General features: G+C 43.5%; 1 protein-coding gene across 1 annotated transcript in view; it reads left to right on the top strand.

Annotated features, from left to right (window-relative positions):
• The window catches only part of TENM2 (teneurin transmembrane protein 2), a 1,185,834-nt gene that overhangs the window by 1,049,782 nt on the left and 110,228 nt on the right, over positions 1–25,824 (top strand). The window contains exons 12-14 of the mRNA XM_049774568.1: positions 10,882–11,076; positions 21,207–21,407; positions 22,884–23,096. Coding sequence (XP_049630525.1) covers positions 10,882–11,076; positions 21,207–21,407; positions 22,884–23,096 — 609 coding nt within the window. The remainder of the gene's footprint in view (positions 1–10,881; positions 11,077–21,206; positions 21,408–22,883; positions 23,097–25,824) is intronic.

Below are 25,824 nucleotides of genomic sequence, written 5' to 3'. Positions count from 1 at the left end.
TCCTTGGAAGGAGGACACACTCTGCTGAGGAACCATTTCCAGGCCTCATTATTATTATTATTGGCATCATGTATTTTTATATCATATTACTAAGTAGACAGATACCTGTAGGAACAGTACTTTAAATAGAACAGCTTCCAAGAGGAACATAGAAGGAATAGTACCCAATTGAGTTGTGGGGTTATAAGCCTTCTTTTCCAACCAGGTCTCAATCGCTGCAAAGTATTAACTATATTAATTAAGTGTTAACTATGCCCTTAGGCATTGTGCATAGTACCTCCTACTATCCTATCTGTTCTCATAGCAACTGAAGGAGATCCATTCTAACTGTGACAACATCCCCCAGTATTCCCATCAAAATTATTGTAGATTTGTAGGCAAGTTGCAAAAATAGTAGCATCCTCGATCTTCACCTAGGAACCTCGAAAGTCCATGTGCTAACTGAGCATAGTTGGATGATTGAAACCAAGAGGTGAACACTGAGGGAATATTGTTGATTCATTTGTAGCCTTTTCCTGATTTTGTGTGTGTGTGTGTGTGTGTGTGTGTGTGTGACTGTAGTTAGTATTTAGCTTCCTCCAATCTGCAACCATTTTTAAGTCTATGCTTAGAATAGAGTGCAACAGTTTTGGAATGCATTATCCAGTTTTTGTTTGTGAATGGCTGGGGGAGAGAGGCAGAGGATTACTACACCTAGTGGTGCTCAGTTACTATTCCTGCCTCTGTGCTCAGGAGTGACCCTGGCAGTGCTGACAGGAATGGAAATAGGGTCATTGCCGCCACAGCTCTATGCTTGCTAGCCAAGTGCCTTCTCTCCTGTGCACTCTCATCAGTCCCGGTCCTTTTAAGTCTGTCCCTTCTGGTTGGTCTTACAGGTTCAGGCCATAAAAGGCTCTGAAAGTGGCTCTCAGGTAATCTGGCCGAGGGGAAAGATAAAGTGCACATTTGCCAGATTGGCACACAGAGCCTTCCATGAGCTGGGTCATTTTCTGTCCTTCACCTCACCCCACCCAGAGCATCACTCCCACATTGTAACATTACCCACAGTCTACTCCACCATCTAGGCTGGGAGACTTTTTGCTTTCCTTTAACTTTTTTTTTATTAATTGAGGTTTTGTGATTTACAGTAGTTATAATGATGTTTGCCCATGCATGTAGTTCCAAAATATACCCCTCCCATGGTATTTTCCTCCCTCCCTCCAAGCCCCCATCATCTCTTCTTTTGAGCCTCCCTCCCAAACTCTGTTTTGAGGATCAGTTTTCTCATTGTGTTGCTTTTGGCTTTTTGTTACTACTGGTGTATCTTTTTTTGTTTGTTTGTTTGTTTGTTTTGGGGCCACACCCGTTTGACGCTCAGGGGTTACTCCTGGCTATGCGCTCAGAAATCGCCCCTGGCTTGGGGGGACCATATGGGACGCCGGGGGATCGAACCACGGTCCGGTCGGTCCTACGCTAGCGCTTGCAAGGCAGACACCTTACCTCCAGTGCCACCTTCCCGGCCCCACTACTGGTGTATCTTTAAGTTCTACATAGGGGAGATCATTCTGGATCTCTCCCTTTTCTTCTGACTGACTTCTTTCAGCATGTTGTCCTCTGTGACTCTCATCTATGTCATGGCAAATGCATTATTTTGTTTTTTCTTAGAGCTGTGTGGTATTCTGTTGTGTTTATAAACCACACTTCTTGATTCATTTATCTGTTGGACATTTGGGTTGTTTTTGTACATTGTCTGTTGCAGCCATCTTTCTGTGCGTCTTTGAGAAAGTTTCTCTTCTCCTCACTTTTGATGGTTATACTTGTTAAGTTTTCCAAATACATTAATTATTGTGGATATTAACTCTTCATCTCACAAGTGTGGACACATCTTGTCTCCCAACCTGAGGAGTGTCTTTTTAATTCTGGTCATATTAGTGACATGGCTTCACATTACAAAGAATAAAATCAACCAGTGTTGGGCAGTTATGGGGGGAAATCTCATCCACTACTGGTGGAAATTTCAACTAGTTCAACCTTAATTGAAACAATATAAACATGTGTCAAAAACATGAAGAATTGAGTTTCCATATGGCCCAGCTAGCCCACTTCTGGAGATTACTTTTGGATCCCAGAGGACCCCAAAACTGTTTATGCTCCTATGTTCATTGCAGCACTATTCATAATAGCCAAGATCTAGAAATAAGCCTAGTGTCCATAATCAAATGACTGAATAAAAAACTATGGTATATATATATATGATATATATATATATCATATATATATATATATAATGGAGTACTGCTCTGGCTATAGGACACATGCATGCAATTTGCTACTTCCATGGATGGAACTGGAGAGGGTCAAGTTGACTGAAGTCAGTCAAAAGGAGATTCAGATACAGATACAGAACCATCTCTCTCATATGTGGAACATAAACAAACATAGTAAGAAAATAACAAAAGCCTAAGGCCACAGAGTCTGGGATCTGGTATGAAGAACTGAACTTGGTGGAGGTTGGGGGTTAGGCTGGGCAAAGGGGCACTTTGATGGAGAGTTTGGTATTGGAAAAAGAAAGATCCCTCAAGAACAATATAAAAACAAAAAGAAATTTTCCTTAAAAGCCTTCTGAAGCCAGAGCCATTTTCTAGCATGTACTCAATCCCAGTTTGATCCTCAACACTACAAATGGTTCCGCTAAGCCCTACCAGGAGTGATCCCTGAGCACACAAACCAGGAGTCAGCAGTGAGCACCACTGGGTGTGGCCCCAAACCAAAATTTACAAATCCTTCTCACAAACTCTTAAATCACTCTTGGAAGGAAAAGCTATTTTGTCCAGATTTGAGTTGAAGATGCTAAGAATTTAAATAGTCGTTATGTAATTAATGCTGTTCCGTCTCTCAGACAAACAAAGTAGAAACAACTTCAGGTGTTGTTAAAAAGAACAGCTTAAGCACGTTATCGATTGAAAACTTTTATAACTCATCGTGGAAGCATCCCCCTATCTCTACAGGTATTTTAAATGAATTGAATTAATCATCAGCTTAAAAGTCTCTTGCGATCTTCGTTAACTTCCCTGGGTTTAATTAAAACATCTGTGCACTTTTAATTTATCGATTCATCCAACTCATATGTCATGTTTTTAACACACCCCAGCATGCTCTGTATCATTTTTAACCCGATTTCCACTTAACTAAAGCAATTAAATTCACCCCAGATTAATTAAAGCATCCATACCTTCGTGCTTAAGTCAGCGTGTGTGCCATCCCCACACGGTGCAAGAATGTCAGAGTTCTGGCATACCTGATGAATTTTTTGTCCTTCTGGAAATTCTGCCCGGAATCATTTCCCTGCTTATTAATGTGCCATTTGACAGTCGGGGGCCACAAATGCTGGTGCCCCTGAACTTTGGTTCCTTTTCTGACCATAACACCCTTTGTTTTCCTTTTCTGGGAATGTGTTTGGAGGTCTGATTTAGCCTTGCCCCAATCTGCCCATACACTGGGAGCTACAAGAATTTCTGGGTGTTCTAGGCTGGACAGTGGGGACCATGGAGATGATCCAAATGGCTGGAGGTGTTTGCATTTGTACTTTCATCATCTCTTCTAAATTCTCTTTTTCTTTGTCAATGTTCTTCCATCACTTGAAGCTCTTTCTGGCCCTACTGTTTAAAAGGGAAGCAAGGGCCAGAGTGATTGTACAACAGTAGGGTGCTTGCCTTGCATGCTGCCTACCTGGTTGCCATCGCAGCATCCCATATGGTCCCTTGAGCACTACCAGGAGTAATCTCTGAGCACAAAGTCAGTAGTAAGTCTTGAGCATAGCTGGATGAGCCACTGCTAAAAAAGCTAAAAATAAAAGATAAGTAGTACTGAGGTGCCAAGGGTATGAATGTCTCTGAAGGGTTCTGGGGATCAGTGGGTTATCTAAATAGTAAAAAATGATCCTCCTCCCGCCCTCCAAAAAAGTTGATTCAAATGTTCACACCACCAGCTTCATTTGACAAGACAATTTCCCCAGAGATGTGACAAGGTGGGGACACAGCAAAATCCTTTCTGTTTGTTTGTGACCACACCAAATTGTGCTCAGAGTTTCCTCCTAACTCTTAGCTAAGGGATCAATCATAGGCTCAGTGCTCAAGGATCACTCCTGGCTCAGTGCTTAGAGATCATTCCTGACTTGGTGCTCAAAGATCATTCTTGGATCAGTGCTCAGGGATCACCCCTAGATCTGTGCTCAATGATCACTCCTGGTGGCAGGCAAGCCTCTGGACTTATTCTCTCTGACTCCATCCAATACCAGTTTTTCCCAGAATTGTTTTTACTAAATCCGGGAATCCTCTACTCATTGTCCACTATTATTTTTAGTATCATTTTCAGAACTCTAATAAAACCAGTACTTCTAATACTTTTACTATCATTCTGTCTTTTTAACATTTCTCTGTCCTTTGCCAATATTGTATTCTTTTATCTCTTGTTACTGATTTGAAAGTTCTTTATGAATTTTAGATATCAAACTTTATTCTGTCAAAACTGATTGTTGCCAGAGAGATGGATGGTACCAGGGGTTAAGCCATTGTCCTTTGTTTGTAGCCAACTCCTGTTTGATCCCTGGCACTAAATATGTCCCCCTGAGCACCACCAGGAGTGATCTCTGAGCACAAAGCCAAGCACAACCCCTGAGCACTGTCTTGTGATGCCTAAATCTCTCTTCCAACATTTTCTTCCTTTCTGTCTAGGATGGAAATCCTTGTTGTATAGAAGATTGAAATTTTATGGAATCAAATCTGATCACCTTTTCCTTCTTGATTTCTGGAATTCCTTACATATTCCTCTTGCAAAAAATTTAATTAGTCTTTACACATTTTTTTCTGATTTTTGTAAGGCACTTAATTAAACTTTTTCCATCTAGATTTTTTATCTCTTTGGATTTGATATTTGAATATAGATTTTTGCAATAGAGGTGAAACGTTGTTGTCTATCAGATAGGTTGTCAATTGCAGAGATCTAGTAGAAAGCAAACCTCTTTCATAGCCTCTTTTGCTCAGCACACAGCTTGGTACCTGGTCAGGGAGCAGAGCCAAACAAAGTGTTATGTCCAGAATGTTGACTTTGTTGTCACTTTTTTTAACTTCTTGTCATTCAAACAATACATGCATCTTTCAGAGGCAGCATGTACCTGCATTTCTCCACATCTTTTCCTGACAAGCGATACCCATAGTAGGTTGTCCCCAAATATTGATGGATTCACTTGGGTGCAAGACAGACAGTTATTTGTGCTGTTTGACACTCCACCAAGTTATTAGATTCAAGGGTGTTGAGGTCTCTTTTCTACAGAGCTTTTAAATAGATTTCAAACAATTTAGGGTAGCTTAAAGATAGATTATTTGCAATGCCCTCTGCTTATCTAACCTAGCCCACAAAGGACTTGTTAATACACAGGCATGCTTACACCACCTCTGGAATCAGCTCTTTCACCATCTCCACCTTTTCCTGTGCAATGCTGATTATACCAGCCTCCAAGGATCGGGGGCTTGACTTAATTTACTTAACTCCTCAGACTCAAGTGCTTTGTCCTGTGGCTTCCCAGGGAGTAAACAATATATTCCATCTCATCCCTTCCAGAGAGCATTGGGGGAGCAAAAGAAGAAAGTGCTCCCACTTGATCATTAAAATGAGCTTTATACCATTTAGGTGAATCTAAATTGTGTCATTTCTTTGTCATCAGCCTGTTAACTTGTCTGTTGTTCGTAGAGGTAGTAATTTACTTGTCCTTTGCCTGCATTTTCGAGCTTCCATTTACTAGATTTAGTAAAACAGGAATAGTAACTTTGTACAAACATTTTAATTAATTTTAAATAGAAGCCTGAATACACACTGTTCCTGTAAGGATTTGGAGTAAGAATTGTGTGATGAAGACAGAAACATGGTGAAACATTCCATGTCTGATCCAACAGCCAGCTCATTGCACAGCCAGAGAAAACGGGATGGACAAGACAGGATCTTTCGTTAATCTCTGCTTTATGTGCTTATTATTATATTTATTATATGTTTTACTAATGGTGGGTAGTGCAGTGATGGGGGTATTGGCAATGTCGATAGTGATGGCAGTTATAGTAATAGTGATGATGATTCTGATGATTATAATGATGGCAGCAGTAGTGGTAGTAATGATTATTTATGGTGGTAGTAATGGTACTGATAATAATAATGATAGAATTCTAGTAATGGTGGTGATGAATCTTAGGTAATGATAATGACAGTTGGTGGAAATGATTGTGGTGGTGGTGATTGTTGAATTAAATAATAAATAAGGCCCTTTGGATGGAGCTGGATGGTGATGGGATGAATGGAGGGGTCTTTCTCTGCCGTCCCAGGCCACGTGGTGACCCAATCCCCATCAGCCGGCAGGTCTGCAAGTTCAGTTGATCACGGCGGTAGAAAACTCATCCACAGACAGGTTCCAAGAAATATCAGCTTTATTCATGCCCTAGCCAACATGTGTGATCTATAATCTTAAACCTATTTAAGAGCATGGTCTTGTCAGCTTCTTTCAGCCATCTCTCCTCCAACCTCCATCCATGCAAATCCCCTTGTCCCTCCAGCCAAACTTTTTTGTTATCTACCAAAGATCCTGGTTCTAGACTCCCCAGCAAAACAGAAATACCAAAGGTATTATTCAGAATGCTAACTCAGCTCCAGATGTCAGACTGTCCACTACCTTGCTCCGTGTGAAGCTCTGTGGGTGAGGAAAGGGAATTCAACCCAGCTGTTACACCTGGTTGATGCTGCAGACTTGCAGGATGGGAAAGTATTTACCATGTAAACCTCTTGGCCTCCCTTACCCATAGTACAACTGAAGTTTCATGAGAAGCAAATTGTCTTTGTCAAGTCTTCTCAAAATCTTTCATGCTAATTTAGATTTACATTATTCCCAATTTAGGTTGTGTACAGCCTCAGCTTGGAGCACTTTCTTAAACCCTCTGTTCAGCTCTCATACTGGATAACTGTTCTGGGCAGGGCTCTGAACTCAAGTAGCTGGAAATAGAAAGCGGCATTCCCCCTGTGGGAAGAGAATTCTTCTCAAGGCTCTCATATTCTTAGTGTTGAATTCCAGCTTTTCTGTTTGATTTGTCAGGAAAAGAATGCTACTGGGAACTGACACCCAAATAATAATTTTGCAGCTATCCTGTTATAAAACATTTGGGGCCCTCTCCATCAATCCTGTGTCAATTGTTGATATATTTTTTGGTTCTATGTCACCTGGGAGTTAAAGTAAAGCATGTATACCTCACCCCTATATAACCTCACCCCATAAAGCCCATGTATTAGGCAAAATATGAGCAACTCAGAAACAATTCTTAGCCATCTTTTCTGTTGCCATGTAGTGCCTGCCAAGGACTACAGGAATCACTGAATCTTAGGACTACTGACTTAATCTAACATTGGAGAGCACAACTAAATATGGAAGAAATGAAGCAGAGACAACTATAAACTTATTCAAGAGTTCTGACTCTTGAATGACCAAGAGATTTGAGTGACCAAAAATTAATTCACACTCAATCACCTCATGAACCCCAGATGTCTATTGTAGAGTTTTCTCATATTCTATTTCTTGGGTTAAAAAAAGGATCACAAGTGGAGAGTATATTGAAGCAGCTTTAATGTAGGCAGATATGGTCCAATTTGTGAGTTCATTTGGGTTATTGGGAAAAGAGAGGTCCATAAAGGAAACGTTAATGACTATATACAAGCCGATTAGAAACACAGCAACAGTGAGCGGGATGTTGCTAGGAGGCAGGATGATACAAGATATTGTATTAATTATTGATTATAAAGTCCTAGTGTTATGGGTAGATGGTGAGGCCTCTCTCAGCTTGGCCCAGCGCCTGTCTGTAGGTGCAGGTTGATCGCGAAGAAATGATCCACAGGCAGTCAGCTGAAGTTTCAAGAGATATCCAGCTTTCTTACAAGGCCCTAATCAGCCACATTCATATTTCTCACATGGCCTCTAAGCTAAGCTCTGTTAAGCAGCCTCCATCAGCTGCCCTGCAAGCACCCTTCCTTTGTCTGATCTCTCTCCCCTTCCCACAGGCAACACCTTAATTATCAACCACAGACCCCTCCTAGCTGTGGAAGGGCCTCACTATCCAGATGAGATAAGCAGGAAGTTGGGGAGGGATAACAGGAAGATGCCCACTTGTCTCATGGAATGGTAGGCTCTTTGGGTGGTGCTTGCAGGTAACTAGGTAAACTTGTTAAACCTTCCAGAGCAAAACTGGAGCTATAGTATCATCTGCCCAGGTGGTTTCTGGACATCTCAGAAAGTCATTTCTATGGTCTAGAGTAGGGGTCTCAAACTCAATTTACCTGGGGGCTGCAGGAGGCAAAGTCAGGATGATCTTTGAGTGCAAAGTCAGTAGTAAGCCTTGAACATTGGGAGTGTGACCCAAACAACTAAAACAAAACAAAACAAAAAAAGATTCCTCTAGGGAAGGGCCACAAAATGTTGTATGGGGGGCCGTTTGCAGCCCATGGGCTGCGAGTTTGAGACCCCTGGTCTAGAGCAAGGTGAGGAAGGTCCAACTGAGACTGCCAAATGCTGACATCTAGTCCATGACAGGATACACAAAATGTTTCACTTGAATTACCTGGGACCCTTCTGCCGATATCATGCAACCATTAAGTGATGCTATAAATACCTAAATGGCCCTGAGCAGAAACAAAGTTTCTAGGGGACCAAGATATGGCACAGCAGTAGGGCAACTTTGGGTCTTGTATTTGACTAATAACTGGCTCAAGTTTGCTCCCCAGAACTCTTAGAGTCCCCTAAACTCACCCAGTCTGATGCTTGAGCAGAGCCAGGAGCAACCCCTGAGTACAGGAAAGAGAAAGAGAGAGTGAAGGAAGGGGAATGGAAAGGGAAAAGACAAGGGAGAGAGCTAGAGTAAGAATTTTCAGAAAAAGAAAGGGAAGGAAGGAAGGAAGGAAGGAAGGAAGGAAGGAAGGAAGGAAGGAAGGAAGGAAGGAAGGAAGGAAGGAAGGAAGGAAGGAAGGAAGGAAGGAAGGAAGGAAGGAAGGAAGGAAGGAAGGAGGGAAGGAAGAGGGAGGGAGGGAGGGAGGGAAAGGAGGGAGGGAGGGGAGGGAGGGAGGGAGGGAGGGAGGGAGGGAGGGAGGGAGGGAGGGAGGGAGGGAGGGAAGGAAGGGAAGGGAGGGAGGGAGGAAGGAGACTTAAAGTAATTATTTAAAAAAAATAATTGGCTTTGTTTCTGTGAATCTCACCCCAGTGAAATCCTACAGGCTGATGTGATGCCTTCCTCCGACATACATTCTCACTCTCTCTCTAAAAGGGGCCAGTGAGCACACTGGAGGCCAAAATGCTAGAGTCACCAATTGTCCCCTGCCCAGCCATCTGCCCATCACTGATGCTTGCTGGCTTAGGCCCAGAGGAGAGGTGCTGACTATTGACGATTTGTCTATCCTTCCTTGCCTACGATGGTCTTTGGGCCGCTGGAGGGATTTAATCCTGCAGTTCTCAGGAGCTAGTCCAAACTCAGTGTTTGGGTGTCACTTCTGCTAGAGGTAAAGGGGTCCAGACAGGATAAAGCTTGAACCTCTTCCACATGTCCCGGCCTTTGTGTTCACTCCCTGTTTTTATTCATTGTGACTCATCCTACCCTTAGAAATGGGCACAATTATTTCTTCCATGTCTAAATAAGGAAACTGGGGCCTCCAGAAATAAAGGCTAATTCATAGCCCAACATTCTTTCCTTTAAATAGCTATGAGAGGAAAGAAACCTGAGAGACCTGTAAGCTGCATCATGGCTTCTAATTCCTATTTCTGCTAGCAGCAGAAACCCTGAATCCATAGCCCTTTGTGATGTAAATAGAGGTCTTTGAATTAACCCTCGTTTGTATCTGAATTATTCCCCTAGGTCGTTTCCCCATTGCCTTTCATCTGGTTTTTCCCCTCCCCTTGGGGGTGGGGCTTGGGTTTTTTTTTTTTTTATCTCAATAATACTTGTTAGGAGACCTTAGATGAAAGCTGCCTTCTAGGCTTGTGATTCCACGGGGTGGAGCAACTGGTTTGTGGGTGAACAGCTTGCAGTGTGAGTTTTCTTGCCTGCTAAAATCTCCATATCCGTGTAGATTATTTATTACCTACCGAACTAGCTTTTCTTATCCTCCCCAGATAAGAGGTACAGGATTCCCCTTTCCCCCATTGGGACTGTGGAATGTTCAACCAAATATACAACAGCCCCTAATAAAGGAGTTGGGTTTCTAGTAGGAATCCCTGTGCCAATATATCCTTTGTACCTCATGGGTTACATCTGCTGCTAACTTGGCCAATCAATGCTTTCTCTGAAAGCAGGGTTCCTGATCCGAGCCTGTACCCTACAAAGTGATGATAGTGTTTCAATAATAAGTGGTATAGATGGCTCCCTGAGCCAAGCGAGGTGCTCAGTGTGCAGTGAGGAAAGTAGCTGCCAATTCTCAAAGCATCTTTTTTTTTGTTTGTTTGTTTTTGTTTTGGGGGCCATATCCGGCGGTGCTCAGGGGTTACTCCTGGCTATCTGCTCAGAAATAGCTTCTGGCAGGCACGGGCCATATGGGACACCGGGATTCGAACCATCCACCTTAGGTCCTGGGTCAGCTGCTTGCAAGGCAAACACCGCTGTGCTATCTCTCCAGCCCCAATTCTCAAAGCATCTTGGCCTTTTCTGTTGTGGCTGTCATTTCGATCATATAAGCTCAGCACCCCTCATTGGCCCAATTTCCCCTACTGAGATCAGGGTGAGCAGTGCTGAAATGTTCAGGCCAGCTCTGCCTCCTGGAATCTCTGCCCACACCAGCACAATCTTTCAAACCCTCAATGGTGACCTGGTGTTATATCTCTTGTTTTTACAGCAGCCTGCCCTGTGCTGTGCAGCGGAAATGGACAATACTCAAAAGGCTCATGCCAGTGCTACAGCGGCTGGAAGGGGGCTGAGTGTGATGTGCCCATGAACCAGTGCATTGACCCCGCCTGTGGAGGCCACGGCTCATGCATCGATGGAAATTGTGTCTGCTCCACGGGCTACAAGGGTGATCACTGTGAGGAAGGTAAGTGCATGCTGGTCAGGTCTCCCTGCTGGGATAAACTCTGCTGTGCAGACCTCTGCCTGGGTGCCCTGGCCTGCCTCTGGGTTTTGCAGCGGAAACTTGAGCCTGTTGTCTCAAAAAGATGTCTCACCCATTGGCTCTTTGGATGTGAAGAAACTCAGACAACTTGATATAAGACACTGCAAGAAATGCTCAATTTGGGGGACGGATCAACAGCGGTAGGGCATTTGCCTAGCACATGGCAGATCCAGGACGGACCTGGGTTCAATCCCCAGTGTCCCATATGGTTCCTTGAGCCAGGAGCAATTTCTGAGCACCTAACCAGGAGTAACTCCTGAGCATCACCGGGTGTGACCCAAAAACCAAAAAAAGGAAAAAGAAATGCTCACTTTTGCCCTTTAATGGCATTTGTCCCTTTCTATTTTCTCCTTTGTTTTCTTCTCTTGTAATTCCTTTCTCTGAGCATGATAGTGCAGCAGATAAAGTATTTGCCTTACATCTTACTGACCAAATTCAATCCCTGGCACCAATTCAAGTCCCTGAATCTCATCAGGAAGAACCCCTGAGTACAGATCCAGGAGTGAGCCCAGAGCACAGCCTGGCATTTCCCTCACTTTGTCTATATGTTCTTCCTTCATTTTAAAGAAATGTATAGATATGGTGCAACATTATATTTTGTCTTCTGAAAAGTTTCTTCAGAGAGTGAACTTGGTGTTTTTTAAAAATCATGTTGATTGAAGTATTGTGATATACAATGCATCTATCATTCTAACACAGCACCCAGAACCAGAGAACCAGCTTTCCTCTATCAGTGACCCAGAGCACCTCTCAGCTCTTCCCCACCACCACCACACACACATAAGGTCAGGTGTGTAGACAAAATCTCTGGTTCATGTGACTTTGGCCACTTTATCTGTGGTTCCCTTAATATTTTTCTTTTTGGCTCACATCTGAAAGATCTATTTTTATTATTATTTTACTATTATCATTATTATTATTACTGTGGAGTTCACAGCCATACACATATAGATGAATAAAGCTTGCCTGAAATTCCACAAAATTGAAAATCAATGATAAGTTGATAAAGACATTTTTTGCATCTTTTATTTTTACAAGTATATCTTTTCTTCATTTTTTTTCTGCTTTTTCTTCCTTCTCTTTCCCCTGGAGCAAAGACATCCTTTTTCTCTGAATTAAACATTGAAACTATTGAGAAGCAAACATACTGACAATTCTTGGTCTTCCATCTGCCCCAAAGGTCTTTGATTTTATGATAGTTTCTCAATATTGCTAGAGTTTCATACCCATGATTGTCTGGGCCCTTAGTCCAGCAGGAATTAGTAGGGTGCAGTCAGGCGTCTAGGCTTTGATTTTCTCATGTCACTTGGAGAGTCCATGTTGGACCAGCTCCCCTGGTCTCTTGACATCACTCAGCTGAGCATGTGGGCTGGATTTAATACATCTGGGAGAGCTCATTAGGACTCCCGCCAATGGACTGCTGGGAGATGACTGGGGCATATAACAAACTCAACTAACAAATCATCTTCAAAAGCCTAGTGACCAGGAGAAGGGGCCTGGGCAATGGAACACAGAAGAACTTCTCATCGCTGCTCCCATTGTCAGGATTCATACTACCAACTCTGGTGACAGCCTTCACAAGAGTGCTTTGGTACCTAGGGGCTGGCCAAGCTCAATGCAAGATAGCTAGTCCACCTGCTTGCCGGCCTTCTCAAATATGCGATCCAGTTGCCCAAACAATGTCCACTTCTGTATAAAGAAGCAACCCAATAGGGAGGAAGGTAAGAATGGGTCCTCTTCTTGTTCCTTAGCCTTTTGTGGACTCAGTACTGTCTTCTAGATGAACCATTTTCCTCTATGACGTCTCAGCAAAATGATTTCAGAAAACTCTTTTCCTTCCCATGGTCCCAGAAAAAAAAAAAAAAAAGAAGCATCTGCTTGTCTACCAAACCAAGGGGAGGGAATAAAACACTACCCACCAACCCACCACCAGCCCTACCTGAGAACCAGGATCATGGGGATAACTGTGCACTTTCTTCTCTCCAGATTTCTCACTGGCACAGTGCTGAATCAGAGGGGCTTTGAGCATTGGCCTTCTCAGATCCACGAAGATCTGCTCTCTCATCCCGTTGATGTCTAGATCTTGCAGTCCAATCCACAAGGGAATAAAAGACACTTCTTACAAACCCTCAACAATACCCTCTTCAAAACATTCTCATTTCTTTGTTTTTAGGACACTGGCTATAAAGAGTCAGCTTCTGTGATAGTATTATTTTTGTTTAGTTTAGCATTCCAATTAATGTTGCTCAGGGCTTATTCCTAGATCTGTGTTCATGGATTATTTCTCATGGACCTCAAGGGACCATATGAGGAACAGGGGATCAAACTCAGATTGGGCACATGCAAGACAAACTCTTTACCCACTGTGCATTCTGGTTCTTCCACAGCATTACTCTTGACCAGACTTGCCAGGGTGTTGCTGCTAATGTCAGCAAAGAGGCTCCAAAATCTGCCCCACCCATTTCTTGTTCTTCATTCTCTCAACTCTTTCTCCCTTCTCCCTTCATCTGCATCATAAAACCAAATTGGGCATCAGGATGAAGAAAGTTCTGATTTAAAAACCCTACAGGAAAGGTTAAAGTTCCCTAAGATAAATGGATCACAGAGCAAAGCTGCCTTTGCTGGAAATGGGTGAAGCAAGTAATACAGTGAGAGGTTAAAAAGAACCCTTTGCACTCATCATTGGATGAGAGCAAAATGGCCAAACAATGACACTGGCCATCTTCGGCTATTTTTCCCTCCAGTAAAAATTGTGCCTATCCATATGAGTGGAATTTCAAGTGCTTTCTCCACTTCTTTCATTCTGTCAATGTGCCCAGTTTCAATGTTCAAAATGAATTAACCCTCCGCCACCAAAAACAAGGAAGGCACATTGGTCATCCATTAATTTCTGCTACCCACCCCCCACACAAAAGTTCCCAAAGAATAAACATGATTTATATGTTCTTTTCAAAATCAGAAATGGAATCAGAAAGTTGGGTCAGCACATTTTCTTCCACTTAGCACCCTTGGGTTGTTTTTTGTTTTTGTTTTATTTTGTTCTGTTTTAGATTTCTGATAATCATCAGAAGCAAACAATTTACCTGAAGTGGCTGGGGCAAGTAAATCAATAGTTGTCATTCTCCCTTTGCACTACATAAACATTGAGGGCCCATTAACAAATTTACGCATGGAAAGGAAAGGCCCCATTTGTGAGGGTTCTTCAGGCCTGGGGAAATGGAGAGAAAGTGAAAGAGCAGAGCCAACACATATATTTGAGTCTGCCATGTTTTCATGTCAGTTTCATGGTTGTCATTTTCAAGGACAATTATCATCACAAATGTGACTCATGATTTTTTTCAGGAGAGGGAGGGTGCCTCTAGAATGTATTGTATGTAGATCTCTTTCTTTGACCTCCTTTTCTATCCTCAGGGATAGTAATCACCTTCACAGCTCCCTCTTTGTCAAACCTACAGAGGGCCCATGACTGAAATGATTTTTAATGATCTCAGCTACCTGGGACCTGCATTAGAGGACTATGAATTTAGCCTGGACAGGCCAGCTGCCTCTTTGAGAGAAAATGCCGCTTCTAATTCTGCCTCTTTATAAACCTCTAGAGCACCTGTTACCTGCAATGGGCTCAAAAGACTTGGCCAAAAAGCAGTCATGAGAAGTTGAAAGCAAATTTTAGATTCACCAGCAAACTGCTCCTCCTCCCTCTGAATGTAGCTATCCTTCTGGTCTCTATAATTACACAGCACTCAGGGCTGATATTAGTGATCACAGAAAGAGCAGGTCCTGTTTCTAGATATAATAAATGATTCTTTGAATGACCTCCTATTGCTGGGCTAATAATCATCTCCAGAGATTTCCTTCCTCTCTTCATTCTCAGATTTGAGAAAAAAAAAAAGAGAAAGCTCATTTATCTGGAAGAGGAGAAATGCCATTTTTGATGGTGGTATATTAATTTATATTTTATTCTTTTGTGAAGATTATGATACCTTTTAAATTTTAATATTATTATAACTCATATAATTTACAAAGTCCTTCATAGTTGGGTTTCAGACATACAATGGTGGCCAATCCCACCACCTGTGTCCACCTCCTTCCACCAGTGTTCTCCAAGTGTATCCCATACCACCTCCTGTGCCTTAGCCTACCAGTATAATGGGTCAATTTTAAGTTTAGCTTGTTAACTGGTGATGGGTGGTTTTCTTTACATGACTGAAACCCAAATACAATCATGTATGTAATAAAGTTGGTTAAATAAAAAAAAAAGTTTAGCTTGTTAAAGTTTGGGTTTCTTGATTCCATTGTTGCTGTCCTTGGGTTGGTTATATAGTTCTGTCCTTTTTTTAATACTATCAATGCACCTGAGACCACTTAGCCCCTGGCCCCATCCTTTCAGATTTGTGTGTCTCTTCTTCTACTCAGTTTCTTTCCTTCTCCTCCCTATACTCTGGGACAAGGGTGTTCGAGACAACTCCCATTTAGACCATTTCATTTCATTTCTTTGTACAGTTATTCTTAATACCACATATAAGTAATATCATTCTGTATTTATCCTTCTTCTGGATTACTTCATAATATCTTCCAGTTCCATCCATGTAGCTGCAAATTGCATGATTGCATTACACTTTATAGCTCCATTGTATATATGTACCACATCTTCATGATCTATTCATCTGTTGTTGGACATATAGGTTGATTCCAAATCTTGGCTATTGTACTAAGTGCTATTGTACTAAGTGCAATGAATAGTGGTATTCATACATCCTTTTGGATGAATGTTTATCTGTCCTGGGGATAGATACCCAAAAACAGAATTTCTGGGTCATATGGCAGCTCAATTTTGAGTTTACTGAGAACCCACCATACTGTTTTCCATAGGGGTTGGACCGGGCAGCATTCCCACCAACAGTGTATGAGAGTTTCTTTCTCACCACATACCCACCAACAGAGATTGTTATGAGTCTTTTTGATATGTGTCATCCTCACTGGTGTAAGATGATATTTCATTGTTATCTTTATTTGTATTTCCCTAATGATAAGTGATGATGAATATTTTTTATGTGTCTGTTGGCTATCTGTTGGTCTTCTTCAGAGAAGTGTCTGTTTATTTCCTCTTCTCATTTTTGATGTGTATTTTTTTTAGGTTTTGTGGAGTTAGCCTTTGTGATTACTTTGCATATCCTAGATATATCTTTAACTGATGTGTTGAGTACAAAATTTTTTTCTCATTCAGTTAGCTGTCTTCTAATTTTAGTCTGTGTTTCATTTACCATACAGAAACATTTTAGTTTTATGTAGTCCCATTTATTCAGGTTTGATGCTATAGCTCTTGTCATTGTCATCCTATCATTGAAGAATTCTTTGAGGTCTAAGTCTTGGAGTATTCTGTCCATGTTTTCCTCAGTAAACTTTATGGATACAGTTCTAATCTCAAGGTCTTTAATATACTTTGAATTGACTTTTCTGTAAGGTCCATGTTTTCCTCAGTAAACTTTATGGATACAGTTCTAATCTCAAGGTCTTTAATATACTTTGAATTGACTTTTCTGTAAGGTATGAGATATGAATCAATTTTTAATTTCTTATTTGTGACTACCCAATTGCTCCAGCACCATTTTTGAAGAGACTGTCTTTATTCCATTCCAAATTCTCAGCTCCTTTGTCAAATATTAATTGACCATAAACTTGGGGGATTATCATTTGATATTCTATTCTGACCCATTGGTCTGAAAGTCTGTCTTTGTTTCAATACCATGCCATTTTGATCACTATAGCTTTTTAGTAGAGCTTCAAATCATGTAATGGAATGCCTCCCAGCCATATGGATTTGGCTATTCTTGGTCTTTTTTGATTCCACACAAACTTTATAATTGGTTGTTCTAAGTCCTTGAAGAAAATTGCCTTAATTTGAATAAGGATTGTATTGAATTTATATAGTAGTTTAGTAGTTTAGGTGGTCATTTTGATGATATTGATTCTTCCAATCCCTGGGTATGTAATGTTCTTCCATTTCCTAAGATTTTCTTCAATTTCTTTCTAAAGTGTTTTAAAGTTTTCATGGTATTTTCATGGTATTTCACCTCTCTTGTTCAGTTGATCCTAGGTACTTGATAATTTTGGACACTATTTTTTTTTGATTCTTTGTTTTTTTGGTTTTTCGGGCCACACCCACTTGATGCTCAGGGGTTACTCCTGGCTAAGCACTCAGAAATTGCCCCTGGCTTGGAGGGACCATATGGGACTCCCGAGGTCCTGATCCTTGGCTAGCGCTTGCAAGGCAGACACCTTACCTCTAGTGCCACCTCGCCGGCCCCAATTTTGGACACTGTTTTAAATGAAATAGACACTCTGATCTTTTTCTCCTCTGAGTTGTTATTTCTATAAAGGAATGAAATTCTTTTGTGTATTAACTTTGTAGCTGGCCACTTTGCTGTATTGGGTTATTGGTTTATTGTTTCTAGGAGCTTTTTTGTAAACTTGGGGGTTTTTTGATATATATCATCATGTCATCTGCAAATAGAGATAGTTTGACTTCCTCTTTTCTGGTTTTAAAAAATGTTGTTGGGCTGGAGTGGTAGCACAGCAGTAGGGCATTTGCCTTACATACAGCTGACCCAGGATGGACACATATTTGATCCCCAGCATCCCATATGGTCCCCGGAGCCAGGAGTGATTTCTGAGCGTAGAGCCAGGAGTAACCCTTGAGTGCCACCATGCCCCCATGGCCCCCCCAAAAAACAACCAAAAATAAATAAAAATTAAAAAATGTGGGGCCAGTGAGGTGGAGCTAGAGGTAAGGTGCCTGCTTGCAAGCGCTAGCCAAGGAAGGACCGCGGTTCGATCCCCCGGCATCCCATATGGTCCCCCCAAGGCAGGAGCAATTTTTGAGTGCTTAGCCAGGAGTAACCCCTGAGCATCAAATGGATGTGGCCCCCAAAAAATTTAAAAATGTTGTTGATATTTGAATTTGGTCATACAATGTTCCAACACCCATCCCTTAACCAGTGTTCATTTCCCACCATTAGTTTCCCCAGTGATCCTCCAGTTTCCCTAGGCATATCACTTTCCTTCCTTTCAATTCCAAGTTTTTGTCTTGAGTGATCATGTTCAACTATTATTGTCAACTCTCTTAACTGCACTTACAATCCACCATTTCTGTAGTCTTTCACCAAACATTTTAATGGCTAATTATTGGTGGGGATTACTTCTGAGACATGTAGCATACCAGATGGTTATGTATATATTATGATTTTGCTATATTAGGAATGAGGACAGGGTTAAAAACATTGCAACCAGAACTTTGGATTTATTTGATTCCCGAAATCCCATATGGTCCCTGAGCACCATCAGGAGTAATTCCTGAGTGCAGAGCCAGAAGTAACCCCTTAACATAACAAGGTATGACCCCAAAACAAAAAGAACTTTGGTTTTATTAGAAGATTGTGAGCAAAATTGATTTTGAGTGAATTAATTTATATTTGGCAAACCACAAATCACACAGGCTTCTTCCCAAAAGCACAAAGCGCTTAGCACAGTTTCTCTTTCTCATTGGACCTTTGCAGTGAAAATTTGTCTCATGAGCAACAAACATTTAGAGCATAAACCCATCACTCATGCCAGTGTTGATTGTGCAAAAACAACACAACTACCCTAGTGCCCCTGGCAATGCCAGTAAGAGACACCAGAGGCAGGGAATATGCTCTGTGGAAATGTTTTACATGTAACTGGAGCTTCAGCTCTGCTGACCTCACTTCCTAACCTTCCCATAGAAGCACATGTAAAGGCATTGAAATGGGGGTCTGTCATCAGGGGGAATAGTCCCCAGCCCACCAATTCAGCCTTGGAATAACAGTCAGCAGGACAAGTTTATTGTAACTATCTCCAAATCAAAACATATTCACCCTAAAAGTTCACCTTTCTGAGAGTGAATTCCTGACTAAAAACAAATAAAATCGGGAGCCGGAAAGATAGCATGGAGGTAAGGCGTTTGTTTGCCTTGCATGTGGAAGGACGGCGGTTCAAATTCTGGTATCCCATATGGTTCCCCCAAGCCTGCCAGGAGCAATTTCTGAGCATAGAGCCAGGAGGAACCCCTGAGTGCAGCTGGGTGTGACCCAAAAACCAAAATAAAATAAAATAAAATAAAAATCAGTCTTTAACAGTCACTGTCTCTATGGCCCCAAAGTATTGAATCACTTTCCTTCTTAAGATGACCCAAATGGGGTCCAAGAAACATCTCTGTACATTCATATTTTTTGCAGTGGGATGGCTTTGCTTTATAAACTTCTTAAGATATTTGTGATTTTCGATAAGCCCAAATTCCTCAAGTCTAATGGCCTCCAAAATGAAACCACTTGTAGCATGGGTAATCTAAATAATATCTACCTACAGCTGTTGTATCGCAGATTTTTAAGAGCGCTGCTTCTTTCTACACCATAAGAAAAAATTATAAGAGACAGTGTAAGGGCATAGGGGTATAAATCTTGGATATTACTGACCCCAGTTTAGTCTCTAACATCACATATGGCCCATATAGCCTCACCAGGAGAGAACCCTGAGAGAGTCAAGAGTAGCCCCTAAGTGCTGTCTGATGTGCCCCCTGTAAAGAGAGAGAGAGCGAGAGAGAGAGAGAAAGAGAGAGAGAATCTTACAAGATTCTCTGGGGACTAAGATAAAACTCAATGATCTGTGTTAATGTTTGACACCTGAATCTGATCCCAAGTATACATGCTTGTCCTCAAGAACCAAATTTTGCCACTCACCTCTCTTATCAGTTTGAATTGATTAGAGTAAAGATCTGCATGGCCAGTATGATAGCATGAGGGTAAGGCTCTGGCCTGGCATACAGCCAACCATGCTTTCATCCCTTTTTTTACATATGGTCTCCAAGCACTGCCACAAGGGACCTTGAACGCAGAGTTAAGTAGCCCTTTTGTACTTCTGGGTATGCCCCTTCGCCAACCTCCAAGAAAATAAGAAATAAGACAAAACAAAAAAAACAACAGAGTAATCATCTTCAAGTTGCCTCTTGAATGCCCATCTACTCAGAGACGTGATTCAACTTGGGTCTCAGAGCATAGTGAGAGCAACAAAGACTAGAGACAGGGTATGGATTGGGAGACTGAGGGAAACTCAGCCAGCCCATTTGACCCATTGTAGATCACCTAGAATCATTTCCACAACTTGGCTTCTTCCACTCTGCACACCTGCCAGTTCTGTCAGTTCCCCCTCCTCCAGGCACCCCTTCAGTCAAGATGCAGGCATGCTCAGAGCATAGAAACTAATTTTAGATGGAACCAAAGTGAAATTTAATGAGGAGAGTGACTCATGTGTGCGTTGTGGTGGCTTTCTTTGGAACTCTTTGTTCCCTTCTGATGTCAAGTGTTGGGAGTGTTAAAAGAAATTGCTTTACTTTTTACCCTCTTGAGAGTCATAGGGTCACAGAGGATTGGGGATACAGGGAGTGAGGCCTCTTCACCACCACTACCATTTGTGTTCTGGTCACAAGAGTTCTGAAATAGAGGCTGGAGTGATAGTACAGTGTTGGAGGGCACTTGTCTTGCTTACAGATGACCTGATCTCTGGCATTCCATATGGTCTCTTGCACACCACAGGAATGATCCCTGAGCACAAAGCTAGAAGTAAACCCTGAACACTGTTAGGTGTGGCCCAAAATCTTCCTCCCCACTTAAAAAATAGACTCTGAACATCCAGTTAAAGTCCTTGTGTTCATTAGGATCTTGAGGATCTCAAAATCACACTCAGCGGTTCTCAGGAAGGACACCTGGCTTTGTACCTGGTGGGTTTGGGAACCATATGGGATGCTGGGGATCAAACCTGGATGCATGGAAGACAAACATCTCCCTGCTGTACTATTGCTCTGACCCTTTGGGTACTTTTATGATGTTCATCAAGGTACCTTGAAAGTATTTCATGGACTGCTCATTTATTTGTAGGGAGGCGAGAATCAGTGACCTCTCTTGCCCCCTTTGTCAGCAACAAGCACATGTCCACTAGCCTACATCTCCCAAGTAACCATGGACTCTCCTTCTTTCTTCCAGTGGATTGTTTGGACCCAACATGCTCCAGCCATGGAGTGTGTGTCAATGGAGAATGCCTCTGCAGCCCCGGCTGGGGAGGGCTCAACTGCGAGCTGGCAAGGGTACAGTGCCCAGACCAGTGCAGTGGCCATGGCACCTACCTCCCAGATACAGGGCTCTGTACCTGTGACCCCAACTGGATGGGCCCTGACTGCTCTGTTGGTAAGTGGAGGTACTTCGTTCTCTTGCTCTTCCCAATGCTGCCCTGCACCCAGGATAAATAGGGGTGTGCTCAGCCTGGGGTGAAGGGACTTGCGTCTGCTGCGTCGTTCCTTTCTCACTTCTGTTGTGACATCTATGATCCTGACACACTGACTAAAGAACATGCCCCCGCCCTCCTCAAAGTTCTTGCTCCTGGTCTGTTGGCGAATGGACAGGGGGACAACAGGAGGGGATGTAGGAGGTGATGTCACTTCTATTTGCTTCTGTGCCTCCCTAAAAGCATTGGGAACAAATAAGCAACGCTGGCTCACACAGAACCCCAGAAAGTAGAAAAGAGGCTCTCTGGGGTGCCATGAGCACCTCAGCAGGAGCCATGCCCTTGCCTAATGTGAAAGGAGTAGCATCGCTACTCTGGATGCTTGCTTTTGTTCAGAATCAGGAACTGTGGGCCTCTCTCTCAGGTCTCCTGAACACACTTTGGTACAGCAATTTACCCCAGTCCTACCCTTCCCAGCCTGGTTCTGTTCTACTCTGATGATCACCTCTTTAGGTGTGGGGCTCAGCAGGTCGCCCCCTTCCTCTGAGTAGGGAGAGAACTGTCAGATTGTTATGGCAATGGGAAAGAAATGCAAGTGCTACTTTGGCCTCAATGGGGAAAGACTTGACTATTTCATTCCAAAAAATGGAAAATGGAAAAGAGAGAACAAGAGAGGGGAGAGACATCCTCATGGGCTCTCCTCTCAAATAGTTGACTCTGGCTTTGCGTCTTGTGTTGGGGGCCCCAGCCAGGTTCTGACAGAGTGTGGAGAACCTGAGAGCCCAACACCCCCAGCCCCAGGGACCTACCTGCCGAGTGAGCTCCCCTCAAAAGGGGTCTGCAGTGAGGATGAGTGTCTGGCCCGTGTTTGTCCTCACGTGAGAGGTCTGAACGCCAGAGCGTGTACATCTGTCTGTCTGTCTCCCCACCCCTCCCACTCCCCAAATCCCCCACCTAAATTTGAGCTCCTCCGAGAAAGAGACTGCATGTGCAGTCACACCCCTCCTCACCGCCACCAATGCGGGGGCTGGCCAGATGGATCCCCAGCTCAGATCTCTGGGAAGGGGTTACAGAGCCCTGTGGGCTGCAAGGGTGTCTCTGCAGAGCTTTGCCGGTGGGCTCAGCTCAGACATGTGGTCCTTTTGCAAGCACCTGCCGGCTCCCATACCAGTTGCCTTGTGCAAACACATTCCTGGTCTTCACCCACGCACAGCCCCCTATCCTCATGCCCACCACCAGATTCCAGATCCAGAGGGTCAACCCCAACTCAAGCATTTGCCTTCCTCCCGTGTGCCCTCAGCTGACTGCAATGCCACCCCCAGGCACCAGGACCCGCCTGGTGGCTGAGAAGGGAGCATGGGGGCGCCCCGAGGTGCCCGCATGTGTGCCCGGGGCCACCCTGCCATGCCAGTGAGCTGTAATCATTGTTTTTCTTGCAGAAGTGTGCTCAGTAGACTGTGGCACTCACGGCGTCTGCATCGGGAGAGCCTGCCGCTGTGAAGAGGGCTGGACAGGCGCCGCCTGCGACCAGCGCGTATGCCACCCCCGCTGCACTGAGCACGGGACCTGTAGAGATGGCAAATGTGAATGTCGAGAGGGCTGGAATGGTGAACACTGCACCATTGGTAGGCAAACGGCAGGCACCGAAACAGGCACATATTGCTTTCTTCTCATAAATCGTAGAGCGATAGTGTTGGTTGTGCATTGCCACCGGCTGTTTCTGGAGGGACACAGGAGCTGACTCCACTCCCTACCCCAGCCCCCGACTTTCCTGCTGCCTCTCCAAATCTGTTCCTGGATGTTTGGGGGATAGGGTGGGTGGAGTTGGGAAAGACCCTCAGCCTCCTTTGCCAAGTTCCAAATGGGGAGGAATGGGACCAGAGCAAATGCACAGTGTCTGCTCTCAGGGAGGGAAACACATGGGAAACAGTTGAATTCCAAAGCTTCAAGCACTTTTGAGGCCAGAGCAGTAGTTCAGTGAGTAGGTTACTTGCCATGCATGTGACTGACCCAGATTCAATCCCAGGCATCCCATATATTCCCCTCTGAGCCACACCAGCAGTAATCCCTGAGCACAGAACAGAAATAAGCAAGCTGAGTGTTGCCCCAAAACAAAAATAAATGCTTCAAGCTCCTCAAAGACCATTGTTGTCTGAGAGACTCCCAATTTTGAATCCTCTGGGCCAGCTGCCATTGGACACTCCCTCCCTCTTTAGAACATAACTTCTATGGGCAAGGGTCCATCCAGGTGGCCTGTGAAGTGATTTTGAGCATTTTCTTGCTGCTGTCTCAAAGCAAAGCTTCATCTCTGCCCACCTCCATGGGTTCCTGGCCCTGTCCATCACTTCTCCCATTATAAAATCACTCCCCACACCACCTGCTACTTCTCCCTGGAAGCTGCTTCTGATTGAGGGTGATTCATTCAACCAGGTCCTTCTCTGTGTTAAGAAGTCACAGCACTCAAATTTTTCTTTGGGGGTGGCTGATTTTTTGCAGTGACTCTTACATCTCATAGTTGAGGTATCCAGTCCCCTTATCCCTGTGCCCTATTTCATTGAGCCCCAGCTCTGCAATTGTCAGTTTTCCTTTCAGAGACATAGTCTCTCCTTTGTTGAGGGTATTTCTACCTTGGGAACAGTTGGGGCTGTGAAGGTGTCAGCCATTGCCTTATATTTACTGACCTTCTACTTTTGCTGTTGTTCTTCAAGTCCCTTTCGGGATTGATTTTATGCCAAACTGGCTTACACCGCTGGCATGCAGGGAACATCTCAGAGAAGTTCCCAGCCAACTTGACTGCTTTGGACCCCCCCCTTTCTTCTCACCTCTGATTGTAGGAGCCTCATTTTGGCCTTAACCCTCCAGAACTGACAGAGGGAGGCTGAGCAGTTGGCTCACATGTGAGATCAGACTCATTCCCAAGCTATTCACTCAGGCATTTGCTCTGCTCATGATCCCCCCCACACCCAGTTTTATCCAACTGGGCACAAGAGAGCAGCATGTTCATTAGGTCATGGCCAAGCACCCGGGACCTTGCAGGGACAGTCTGGTGGCAGTGAATTGTTTTTTGCAAAATCTCTCAATGATGCTACGGGTCCTCCCCCACTCCCACCCCCACTCCCCAGCCTTTTCCATCTCAAGTTCCCTGGGGAGCCCTGGGGATTATTCAGAAAACTTCTAGGTACAAGGATATAGTTCATTTCCAGGGCAGTTTTTGTAGGCTTCAGGGATCAAGGAGTCTCTTCTGGGCACATATAAGCATTTATTTAGGTTCCTGCACTACATGCTGCTATTTCTCCCATCTTCTCATCCCCATCCCCCTACACACCAACAAAGGAAATTTGTACTCAGCCACCTTCAGGGAAAATCCTCCTTCCTCCCCTTTGCTCTCTCCTTTCAACATCTCTTGGGGTCCAAGGCCCCTCGCAGATGCCTGCTTATCTTGGCCTACCTCCTTCTGGTCTTTCCTCTGAGAGTGCACTCTCAAAGGAAAGGAAAGGTGGCTGGGATGTTCAAGGATAAAGTGAAAAGCATGGCAGCAAGGGGCAAATATGGCCTTTTGTTATAGAATTTTCCAGCTGTGTGTGTGTATGTATGTGTGTGTGTGTGTGTGTGTGTGTGTGTGTGTGTGTGTGTGTATGAGTGTGTGTATGTAGTTATTAAAGAAAATCAACCAAATTCTCCCAAGGCACATGACACTGTGGATTTTGTGTCTCTGTGTTGAGGACACAAAGGCAGCCATATCTATTCCTGCAGGTCTCTAGGCAGCTTTGTGGAAAGTCTGGGCTTTGAGCAATTCTCTTATAGCTGGCCTGGTCCTAGAGCCCTTGGTTATCCCACCATTTGCAAGGAGAACTTACCTGAGACCTGAGTCAAAGTCTTGCCAGTTCCTGTGGAGAGAGTATTTCTGTAAACAGACCTATTGGAGCACTGGGGAAAGAGCCCAAGGGCTGAATAGGAGCTTGGCAGAGAGAAAAAATGTAGCTAGGAATAAAGAGAAAGTCATCTTTGAGATATCTAGAACAGAGAGATCTGAGAGTGAGGTGGAAATGGCAACTTGGCATTTCCATGGAGCTCTGTGGAGCTGTCTCTGCTGGCCCTTTGAGTCAGAAAAGGCATTTGAATTCAAGCTCCTTGTAGCCAGTTTCCTAGAGCCAGAAAACATACATATTGATAAGCCAGAAGAAATGAAGTAGAGTATGGGTTGCTGGGAAAAGCTGTATTTTGAAACGTCATCAATCATGACTTTGCATAGTAAAAACTTTCAATGCTCACATCTGTATCATGAGAGAGGAGAGTTCAGTAATTTCACAAATTGGAAATACTCTCCTTGTGCCTCTTTTGTTCACTGGGATTTTTTCCCCAGAAAAACCAAACAAGCAT

Source organism: Suncus etruscus, chromosome 6 (assembly GCF_024139225.1).
Source record: "Suncus etruscus isolate mSunEtr1 chromosome 6, mSunEtr1.pri.cur, whole genome shotgun sequence".
In the NCBI taxonomy this organism is placed as follows: Eukaryota; Metazoa; Chordata; class Mammalia; order Eulipotyphla; family Soricidae; genus Suncus; species Suncus etruscus.
The sequence above is the reverse complement of the archived record's forward strand: the minus strand, read 5'-3'. Positions and strand labels throughout refer to the sequence as shown.